Here is a 12,245-nt window from a genome sequence, read left to right on the forward strand (position 1 = left end):
GGACAAACTGTTGAACAACATATTTCTTTGCTGCAAGTAATTAAATAGTACATTTCTGAAATAAACAGTATTACATAACAGAAAATAGATTTACCATGCTTTGAAATGCAATTATTGCCAGTTCCAAGTTATGTTGTGTCATGTTAAGATCAGCAATTCACTTTCTTGTGGGCGATACTCTTGTAAATCTGATGCACCATATTACATTATTCACTTCCAAGACTGCTAGATTTTGACAGAGCCAAACAGTGACTCCACATGTCCTTCAGGGATGTGGGTGAAGCCTACCTGGCAGTACCACCACCTTACCATTTTGATCCACTGTCCCTCTTCCCCAGACAACTCAATCTACCAATCTACCTTGAGGATCTGTTTCTCCTTCCTGTTTCCAATGATTTCTGAGGAAGGACCCAATCTACCAAGATCACAATCACTGCCCCAGATGACAATCAGAACCTTCTTCATGCTCCCATTCCTGCCTGCACTAGATCTCAGTTACTTTCATCTCCAAAATTGTGCGGCAACAAATTAGTAGCACTCAGTCATTTGCATGTCTTTGCAATGGCTATCTGGCATGTTCAAGCATTTTTAGGTTATTGTAATAGACCCCATCTCATTTTTATTGCATCTTAAATTAATGCATTGAAAATCCAAATGTAATTTTAAGAAGAAATGATAATGCCTGCAAATTTCAACTGATCAGTCTACACTCAAGATGAGAAAAATACAATGATAAGGAACGTAACAGGATAAAAATTAATTTCTGTTAGAACTGATATTTATTTAGAGGATCAATACGTACTCATGAATGTGCTTATGTGCATAAATACATTTTCTCTACAGTCAGGTCTTGCTTCTTTTAGTAATATATAATTGTAGTAACTTACCCATTTGTGAAATAGACTCAGACACAACCTGGGCAAAGTTAGATTCATCAGTTGATTTCTCCTTGAGAAAAGGTAAGCTGATGGAAAAGAAATATAGGAACCTCAAGTAACAATGTTTTAAGCTTTAAACTAAAATATTGTAAACATCAGTTATTGTACTTAATTTATCATTTTTACCCTTAAAATCTATGACAAAGATGTGTTTTTCTTATAAATTGTCAATCTCAATTGTCAATTTTTCCATTTGTGAGCACCTACAGGCAGCCAAGGCTGTGCTGGTGCTGTAGTGACATCCACACCAGACTTCAGAGCGTGAGGTCCCCGGTTCAAATCGAGCTGGCTCTTTGCACAAGTTCTACTCGTGCTGGGTTGGGTGTTGAACTAGCAACTCTGCCTCATAAAACAGACAAATGCTGAAGAAATGGCAAGGTTGCCGCCCAATGCACCAAATTGGCATGAGGAGGAACATGCATCTAAAATTAACTTAAAGTACGATTAATGCAGGATTAGTCTAAATAAGTGGTCAACGATCAGTGTGAACTCAGTGGGCTGAGCTGTTTCTATGCTACAGTTCTCTATCAATCCATGAATAACACTAATACAGGTTATCATGCTGTAACCAAACTATTTGGCCACCATGTGGCAATATGCTCTTGAAAAACTGAAGATCTGTTGTAGAGAAGGGAAAAATGAGAAGATGGAAATGCTCAGCAGGTCAAAGACCTTTCATTGGCACCAGGAGAGTAATTTTTTTAAAACTGAACTGCAGAAAGAGTGGAGGCAGCTTAGGTAGGAAAAAGAGAATATCTTTGATAAGGTCAGGCCAGCGTTGTCCAGGTTTATGACATGCTCTGCTCAAGAGATTAGCGAGAGCAAGTTGAGAGAAAGAAAAGAAACAGGGATCTGATAATGCTGTGAAAAGTAGGTCACAGCACCCGATGAAAAGAGGGTTTCAATACAATGGTGCGGAAAGTCACAGAATAGGTCAGAATAGGCCGGGATGGCAGCACTTGGTTGTCTTTTTGAACTGAACAGAGGTGTTCTGCAAAGTGGTCATTCAATCTACACTTGATTTCTATAATGAAGCAGAGACCACTTTTTAAGAGCAATAGACGAGTTTGGAAGAAATGATAGAGGTTTGTTGCTTTATCTAAAATAACCCTTCTGGTTACTGGATTGTGGGAAGGGGTTAGATGTTGCATTTTCTCCAGCAACATCAGAAAATACAAGGAGAAGTGGTGTGTTGATGGCAATGAAAGAGCAGACCACGGAATTATGAAGTGAAAGGTCCATTTGGTAAGATGAAAAGGGAAGGAGGGAAGGAAAAGGTAAGTATAGTGGCACAGCCTCATTAAAGCTGGTGGAAAATTTTAAGAATAACCTATTGAATGTGGAGACTGGTGAGAGGAGATGAAAATCAGGATATCAAATCCTTGCTGTGGCTGGAAGGAAAGGAGGCGAGAACAGATATGTGAAAAATAAATTAAACTCAACCAAGGGCTTTGCCAACTATGATAGAAGCCAGGTCATTGTTAAGGGAAAAAAAACATGCCAGAAACACTGGAATATCAGATTATCAAGGCAACTGTGACAGAGACTAGATCTGTCAGAATGGAACAGATTTCTACAAGCTGTAGGGTGAGAAGAGGTACGATTGAAATAGTTATGGGAGTCTGTGGGCCTGTAATGGACATTGATCATTAACGTAGCCCTTAAGAAACAGAGAAATCCAGAAAGGGAAAGAAAAAGTCAGAGATGGAGCATATGAAAGTTAGGGCAAAGATAACATTTTTGAATACTGTATTACTGCAGGAAGCATGACCAATGTAGATATTGATGGAGTTGAGACAGTGATCCCAAATAGGATTGAAATAAGGACTCATCCATGTATCCCATGAAGAGACAAGCATAGCTTTGACTCCTGGATCCTGCTTTTGAAAACTGTTCCCACCTTGTTTTCTTTTCAAGTCAGTAGATCAGGAATATTTTAACCTTTATTACAGAATATAATATTTAATATATTTACTCAATGCTCTCCAGCTGAACATTGCCTTTCAGGTGATGCAAATTCAATATTCAAAAGCCTGCCTCTTCATAATTTTGAACTGTCTAAATACCTGATGAAATAAGCACTTCATAAAAATTGCCCAACATTTGGTCAATCACATTTGTTGCTCTGCCCAGATACATTGCAAGAATTTTGACACCACCTAAAAATATTGTCGTAACACCTGAAAATATGAGAATCCACATCAATCATTTTAAATGGGCCATTTTTGTTGGTTAATTGTTTAATTACTGTAAAACATGAATTTTTAACACCTGCATTTTTAATAGTTTAATGATGGATCTACTGAGGAAACCTCTATTATGAACAAGTTCTGAGAATACAGACTTTGAATACCTGGAATCTGAACGCAGTTACTTGTATCTGAGGATTTTTTCCAGTTATATGGTAACAATCCATGTTTATATTCTCAATACACACAAAGCAGTCTTCTGAGAGCACTTAATTTAAAAAATCTATTCCAGATTTAAATACCTATTTGAATTTTTTGTTGACGTGAAAAAGTCATAATTGAAATGAAAATCACTTACCCACACAATTCAAGAATTTTACAGATTAGCTCCACATAAGCATCTTGATCTTTTACTTTTTCTGCACAAAGATTAAGAATTTTAAAGACTGGAACCAAGTCTTTAATTGGCTTTATACATAAATTAAATTAAGGATCAAACTTAATTTTCTTTTGGCAACATGGTGAAAATCACTCAAGTCTACCTAGTTCACCTCCAGTGAATGCTTGCCATGATAAACATTATATGATCTTTTTGAAATTCCAGGTAAACAATCATAGCATTTCTCAGCCTATTTTTAGTGACTACATATACAGTCTATAGAATGGCTCCATATAATCCAGTTAATCAATTTCATAATTATTCAGGTATCTGTCCAATTTCTATGTATTTCACATATTTACTGGTTAAGCGGATTTGAATGTTGTCAACAATACCAGCAATTCTTATCCATTTGTTAATTTGACCTCACTTATTAAGATTTGCTCAAATGGGGCCAAGACAGTTTTTCATAAATATTTTTAATTGCTTTATTGTTCAGTGTGACAATAAAGAATAGAGCATGTTAAATCTTCAGGAAGTCAGCCGATTGACAATCCCATTGCTGGGGATAACTGAACCACGAGTCCAGACCAAAGTCAAGCTGAGCCTTAGCCTGGCAGCAGGAGCCATTGTAGATGGTTATGGAAAATCTGCAAGTGATGGATAGAAACACAGCTACGGCCCCTGCCTGAGGTAAGGAAGCCTGGGTTCAGGACCTGCAAAAAAAAAGTTCTGGGGGAGGATGGAGTGCAGCAATTAGAATGGGCTATAATATTCTCAATTAATCCCCTTCTCCAGTTAACTCCTCCACAGTTTTGAGTTGAATACATATGAACTTTCAAATAAGGAGCACGTAAAGGTTACTCAGTCCTTTGTGCTTTTCAATATGATCATGACTGATCTTACTGTAACCTCCATGCACCATTGTGACACCTTAACTACTTGTTTACCAGGTAATTTTCTATTTGTGCCTTGGAAATATTTAAAGATGGTGCTTCCTCTGTCTTTTAAGAAAGAAAACTCCAAAGATTCACCTCCCTCAGAAAGGAAAAAGTTTGCTGAGCTGTGTCTCAAATGGGCGATGTCTTAATCTTAAATATTTAGTTTGAGATTCTCTAAGAAAGGATTCTCCATATCCATGCATTCAAGAATCCTCAGGATATAATATGTTTTATTAATATGTTCTCGGCATACATATAGTAGCTATAAAAAATTCACCCCCCCCAAAAAAAAGTTTTCATGTTTTAGTGTTTTACAACATTGAATCGTAGTTGATTTAATTTGGCTTTTTTGACACTGATCAACTGAAAAGGCTCTCAAGTCAAAGTGAAAACAAATTTCTACAAGTTGGTCTAAATTTGTTACAATTATTAAATCACAAAATAATTGATTGCATAATTATTCACCCCCCTTCAAGTCAGTATTTAGAAGATGCATCTCTGGCAGCAATTACAGCCTTGAGTCTGTGTGGATAGGGCTCTAACAGCTTTGCATATCTGGACACTGTAATTTTTCTACATTCTTCCTTACAAAACTGCTAAAGCTCTGTCAGATTGCATAGGGATCATGAGTGAACAGCCCTTTTCAAGTCCAGCCAAAATTCTCAATTGGATTGAGGTCTGGACACTGACTTGTCCACTCCAGGATATTAACTTTGAGGTTTTGAAGTCATTCCTGTGTAGCTTTAGCTTTATGCTTGGGGTCATTGTCTTGCTGGAAAACAAATCTCCTCCCAATTTGCAGTTCTCCTGCAGACTACATCAGGTTTTCCTCCAGGATTTCCCTGTATTTTGTTGCATTCATTTTACCCTCTACCTTCACAAGCCTTCCAGGACCTGCTACAATGAAGCATCCTTACAGCATGATGCAGTTACCACCATGCTTCATGGTAGGGATAGTGTGTTTCTGCTGATGTGCAGGGTTTAGCTTTCACCAAACATAGTGTTTAGTCTAATGGCCAAAAAGCTCAATTTTGTTTTCATCAGACCATATAACGTTCTTCCAGCTGACTTCAGAGTCTCCCACATGCCTTCTGGCCAAGATTTAGCCAAGATTTCATGAGTCCTTTTTAAAAACAGTGGCTTTCTATTTGCCACTCTCCCATAAAGCTGTGGCTATTGAAGCACCCAGGCAGCAGATGTTGTATGCCCAGTCTCTCCCATCTCAGCCACTGAAGATTGTAACTCCTCCAGAGTTGTCATGGGTCTCTTGGTGGCCTCCCTCACTAGTCCCCTTCTTCTTCTTCTATTTCCGGCAGTTTAGACGCATCTAGGCGTATTACTGCCCTCTGCAGGATGTATAATTAATTATCATTCTGCTTCCAAATGATGTATGTGCTCATTAAATAGCAATACCACGGATTGTTTTCCTTCTCAAATTTTGTCATGTGGTTTCCAAATAATTGTATTGCCTCAAATTACATTAATTTCATTTGAATCAAAAGGTAAAAGCTTCTTGCTTGAGAATATTCATTATCGCATGCTTTAACACTTAAAATTGTTGTTTCCCAAGTCTATCTGCTATTTCCAAGTTTTCCTTTTCTTGAATTAAAATCTGTAGTTGTTTATTGAGATCTTGAAATTCTTCCTCAGTTGATTCCATGTTTTCATTTTATAATCCAAATGTAGATAATTCACTTTGCAACAAATTCCTTTTTCCTTTTGTAACTTTGGAATAAGTTCCTCCATTTTTAATCTGTTTTCCATGTCACTGAATTTTTGACAACAAGCATCTGTTTCAGAAATCGTCTCCTTTAAATGCAGTACCGTTTTGTCCAATAACTTTCCAACTCACAGTTGTTCTTATTGAGTACTTTTCTTTGTTGATGGAGTTCTGCACATTTACCCTGGGTTTCAATCATGTTTCTTGTAACATAAAATCTGAGGTTTTTCCATTAATTTCCCGTTTCTCCTGCCTGTGAACTGTTTGATCCTCCATTCAGTGTATCTTTGACTGTTTCCCACCTAAACCCTGTAATACCAAGATATTTTTCTGCAGACTTGGCTATAATTTTAATTTTTTCGGTTCTTTTGTCTGTTTGCGCTGAACAGTTAATTGCATCAACCATAAACAGTACGAAATCCTTCTTACTCATATTTAGTGTGTCCTTATTTATCAAATTACAACCCTCACAGTTCACCGGTTTATTATTCCCTGTATTTGTTTGCTTGATAGCCTTTTTTCCAGCAACTGCTTTCACTGCCTCGACGTAACTGATCTCTTGAGTTACGTTTACATATTGTATCTCAGCTTCTTTCTTGCTAATAATGCACCCTTGATAAGCTGCACTGTGTTCCTTACCACAATTGCAGCATTTCAGCCGAGCTCCGTCCTCACATTTCCCATATTCATGTACACCAGTGCATCTTCCACATCTTTGTTTCCCTTTGCAGACCGCCACAATATGCCCAAATTTCTGAAATTTAAAGCATCTTAAAGGCGGTGGTATATATATTCTGACCTCATAACACATACACCCTAAATAAACTTTAGTCGGCAATCTCTCTTCATCAAAGTTGATCATAACCGATAAACTATCACTCTTTTTCCCGTTTCTTGTAACTCTCAAAGGTTTGGCCTCAATAATTTTTGCTCCTTTTATGTTCTGTTTAATCTCATCCATGGTAACTTTTGTTGGTATATCCGAAATATCTCCCCTAGTCCACTTTCTATTGTTGGGTATTGAGCACTGTACTTTTTTGCCGTCTATTTTATTTAATCTTAACACTTTGCTTTGTTGAGCACTGTCCCGACAATTCACTAATAGTGATCCATTTTGTAAAATCTTTGCTTTTTTGATTTCACCTATAAGTTTGTTGATTATCTTCGTCAAATGAATCGGGTTCCATTCACCAAAAGACGCTCCGTCTTCACTCTGTGTTACAATTGCTTTAATCTCATCTTCTTTCCGTTGTTTTGCTATCCTATTTTGTTTGTCCCCTGACTCCTTAGAGTTTGACATCTCATACCCCTCGGTTTCCTTTCCTCACTCTCTTCATACCATTCCTCTATTTCAAACTCACTTTCACTATCCGTCAACCTGTTCATCATACAGGATATTTTCTTCATCAACTCGGCAATTGCAGCCTCCGTGCTCTTTTCCAACTCCATCAGCCAACTCAAATTTCCAACTCCACACTCCAGCCTCAGCCTCACCAGCAGTTCCAAGTCCGTCCGTTATCAAACTCAGCAGTTCACTCTAGACCCCTTCTTGCACAGTCACTCGGTTTTTGAGAACAGCCTGCTCTAAGCAGATTTGCAGCTATGCCATATTCTTTCCATATCTTGATGATTGACTTAACTGTACTCCAAAGAATATTCAGTGACTTGGAAGCTCTCTAGTATCCATCTCCTGACTTGTGCTTTTCAATAACTTTTTTGTGGAGTTGCTTGGAGTGTTCTTTTGTCTTCATGGTGTAGTTTTTGCCAGGATACTGACTTAGCAGTAGGTAGACAGATACAGGTGTACTTTTACTATAATTAATTGAAATACCTTGACTGCACACAGATTATCTCCATTTAACTAATTATGTGACTTCTAAAACCAATTGGCTGCACCAAGGATGATTTGGTATGTCATATTAAAGGGGGTGAATACTTATGCAATCAATTATTTTAAGTTTTATATTTGTAATTAATTTAGCTCAGTTTGTAGAGATCTGTTTTCATTTTGATCAGAAAATGTCTTCTGTTGATCAGTGTCAAAATAAACCAGATTAAATCCACTGTGATTCAATATTGTAAAACAATAAAACATGAAAACTTCCGGGGGGGTGTGGTGAATACTTTTTATAGGCACTGTATATATACTACTCTTATATTCTATTCACTAAATCTTTTCCCACTTATTTAATCCATTTAAATTCCTTATAGCCTACTGATCTTTTCTTCACAACTTCTTTTCTATTTATTAAGCCACTAGAACTCCCTTACTTTCCATACATATTTTCCCATTTAAGTACCTTCTTATTCTATAGTATTTTGTTTCATTTACCAATTGCCTGCAAAACTATGTTCCAGTCCTCTGCAGCTTATTCTCACCCCGGCTCTAACCTTTACAAGCTTTGGTTAATCCACAAATTTAGCTAATATATTTGTAATATTTGTAGTTTTCAACACCATCATCCCCTCAAAACTAACCAATAAGGTCCAAGACCTTGAGCTCAATACCTCCTTGTGCAATTGAATGCTCAATTTCCTCACTCGCAGACCCAGTCAGTTCAGATTGGTAACAACATCTCCTCCATGTTCTCCAAAGGCATAGGTGCACCACAAGGCTGTGCCCTGAGCCCCCTGCTTGACACGCTTTACACTTATGTGGCTAAGCACAGCTCAATGCTATACTCAAATTTCTCAAATCACCACTATCACAGTCCGAATTAAAGGTGGTAATATATCAGCATATAGGAGCGAGATTGAAAATCTGGCTGAGTAGTGCCACAACAACAACCTCTTAGTCAATGTCAGCAAGACCAAAGAGCTATTTATTGACTTCAGGAGAAGGAAACCAAAGGTCCATGAGCCAGTTCTCATCAGAGGATCAGATGTGGAGAGGGTCAGCAACTTTAAATTCCTGTGTGTCATTATTTTCGAGGATCTGTCCTGGGCCCAACACAGTGCAATTATTAAGAAAGCATAGCAGCGCCTCTACTTTCTGAGGAGTTTGCAAAGATTCTATAGATGTGTAGTGGAGAGTATGTTGACTGGCCACATCACATTGGTATGGAAACACCAATGCCATTGTTTGGAAAATCCCGCAAAAAGTAGTGGATATGGCTCAGTCCAGCACGGGTAAAGCCCTCTCCACCATTGAGCACATCTACATGAACCACTGATGCCGGAAAGCACATGATGCACATTGTTTTATAGATTAGCTCAAAAAATCCTAATTCAATATATTTTAAATTTAGAAAATGAGATAGTAAAATGTGAAAACGGTTGTGGGGCAGAATACTTTTGTAAGGCACTGTAATTAAAATATTTTTGTTAACTAAGACAGAAATGGGTCACTCATCCCCTCTGTCTATTTCTCTTATTCTTTTAGATCATAGATAATCAAAACTTCAGTGTTCTTGTTTGTTCCTTATCTAAGTTTATCTAAATTATCTAATTTAAGTTTTGATTATTTTCAGATGATACACAGCTCATTGCATTTTGGCAGAGAAAAATGTAAGTTTCTAATACGTTTTGTAAGAGAAAATATTTTTGAATAATTCCTAAATGGTCTAGTTCTAATGTAAAGCTAATAAAGCAACAAAGAACTGGACTCAGTCCTAACTTCTTGTGCTGTCTGTATGGAATTTTGATGTTCTCCGTGTCCAAATAGGCTTTGTGTGGGTGCTCCAGTTTGCACCCATATCCTAATAAAGTACAGGTTGCTAGGTTAATTGGGCACTCTAAATTGCTCCTACTCTGTCAATGAGTGGTAGAATATGGGGCAGGGGGAATTCTGGCAAGGGGTTTGATTGGAAGCTTTCATGGGCTTTATGGAATCCTTCTATGTCATATGGAAATATGCTGAATCCCTACTGATTGATTTTCTATCATTGTAAAAACGTCAGTAGAACACACTTCAACCTAAACCAAAGAGAATGCTATTCAAGTCTATATTAAATGTCCTTATTTAATAACTTATGCCCTGATATGCCCAGAACTAGTGGGAAGTTAGAGGACTGGGGAGTTTTTAAAAACTTGCAAAGGAAACTAAGAAGGTCATTAGGAAGGAAAAGATGAATTATGAGAGGAAGGTGGCAATTAATACCAAAGAAGATACTAAAAGCTTTTTTAAGTATATAAAGGGTAAAAGAGAGTCGAGGGTAGATATAGAACCAATACAAAATGACGCTGGAGATATTGTAATGAGAGATGCAAAGATGGCAGAGGAACTGAATGCGTATTTTGTATCAGTCTTCATAGTGGAAGACATCTGCAGTATACTGGACATTCAAGAGTGTCAGGGAAGAAAAGTTTGAGGTGAAAATTACGACTGAGAAGGTGCTCAGGAAGCTTAATGGTCTGAGGGTGAATAAATCTGAACCTGACGGAATGCACACTCGGGTTCTGAAGGAAGCAGCTGGAGAGATTGTGGCAGCATTAACGATGATCTTTCAAGAATTGATAGATTCTGCCACTGTAGCGGATGACTGGAAAATTGCAAATGTTACCCTGCCATATAAGAAGGGTGGGAGGCAGCAGAAAGGAAACTATAGACTTGTTAGCGTGACATCAGTGGTTGGGAAGTTGTTGGAATCGATTGTTAGGGATGAGATTATGGAGTACCTGGAGGCACATGACAAAATGGCCAAAGCCAGCATGGTTTCCTGAAAAGAAAACCCTGCCTGACAAACTTACTGCAATTCTTTGAGGAAATTACAAGCAGGGTAGACAAAGGAGATGTAGAAAATGTTGTGACTTGGATCTTCAGATGGCCTTTGACAAGGTGCTGTACATAAGGCTGCTTAGCAAGATAAGAGCCCATGGAATTAAAGGGAAGTTACTAGCATGGGTAGAGCATTGGCTGGTCAGCAGAAAACAGAGAGTGGTAATAAAGGGATCCTACACTGGCTGGCTGCCGGTTATCAGTGGAGTTCCACAGGGGTCAGTGTTGAGACCGCTGCTTTTTATGATGTATGTCAATGATTTGGACTACGGTATTAATGGATCTGTGGCTAAATTTGCTGATGATACAAAGATAGATAGAGGAGTGGGTAGTGTTGAGGAAACAGAAAGCCTACAGAGAGACTTAGATAGTTTAGGGGAATGGGCAAATAAAATACAATGTTGGAAAGTGTATGGTCATGCACTTTGGTGGCAGAAATAAATGGGAAGACTATTATTTAGATGGGGAGAGAATTCAAAATGCAGAGGTGCAAAGGTATTTGGGAATCCTCGCGCAAGATACCCTAAAGGTTAACCTCCATGTTGAGTCGGTTGTGAAGAATGCAAATGCAATGTTGGCATTCATTTCTAGAGGTGTAGAAGATAAGAGCAGGGATGTGATGTTGAGGCTCTATAAGGCACTCGTGAGATCACACTTGGAGTATTGTGTGCAGTTTTGGGCTCCTTATTTCAGAAAGGATATACTGAAATTGGAAAGGATTCAGAGAAGATTCATGAGAATAATTCCAGGAATTAAAAGGTTACCATATAAGGAACATCTGGCAGCTCTTGGGCTGTATTCCCTGGAGTTCAGGAGAATAAGGGGGGGGGGGGAATCTCATAGAAACATTCCGAATGTTAAAAGGTCTGAATAGATTAGATATGGCAAAGTTATTTCCCATGGTAGGAAATTCTAAGACAAGAGGGCACAACTTCAGGATTGAAGGATGTCCTTTTAGAACTGAGATGCAGAGAAATTACTTTAATCAGAAAGTGGTAAATCTGTGGAATTTGCTGCCATGAGTGGCTACACGGGCCAAGTCATTTTAAGTCAGAGATAGACAGATTCTTAATTAGCCAGGGCATCAAAGGGTATGGGGAGAAAGCAGGGGATTGGGGATGACTGGAAGAATTGGATCAGCCCATGATTGAATGGCAGATCAGACTCAATGGACTGAATGGCCTACTTCTGCTCCTATATCTTATGGCTTGTATCAGTCTTATGAAACTATGCTATGTCCCCAAAATATACTTCAAAGTTAACATGTATCAAACAGTGGTAGAAAGGAATCTGTTAAGGCTGCTGGACCAGACAATATTCCTGGCACAGTGCTTAGAGGATGTGCAGACCAGCTAGCAGAT

The 12,245-nt window shown here is 38.2% G+C and overlaps 1 protein-coding gene across 4 annotated transcripts in view; it reads right to left on the minus strand.

Moving 5' to 3' along the window:
- LOC140195457 (cilia- and flagella-associated protein 69-like) overlaps positions 1-12,245 on the minus strand; it is a 174,505-nt gene that overhangs the window by 114,610 nt on the left and 47,650 nt on the right. For all 4 annotated transcript variants that reach the window (XM_072253775.1, XM_072253774.1, XM_072253773.1 and 1 more), the window contains exons 4-5: positions 3,486-3,595; positions 888-964 (exon numbers count right to left, since the gene is read on the minus strand). In XM_072253775.1, the coding sequence (XP_072109876.1) occupies positions 888-964; positions 3,486-3,595 (187 nt within the window). The remainder of the gene's footprint in view (positions 1-887; positions 965-3,485; positions 3,596-12,245) is intronic.

The sequence above is a fragment of the Mobula birostris genome, chromosome 3 (genome assembly GCF_030028105.1).
Source record: "Mobula birostris isolate sMobBir1 chromosome 3, sMobBir1.hap1, whole genome shotgun sequence".
NCBI classification, from domain to species: domain Eukaryota; kingdom Metazoa; phylum Chordata; class Chondrichthyes; order Myliobatiformes; family Myliobatidae; genus Mobula; species Mobula birostris.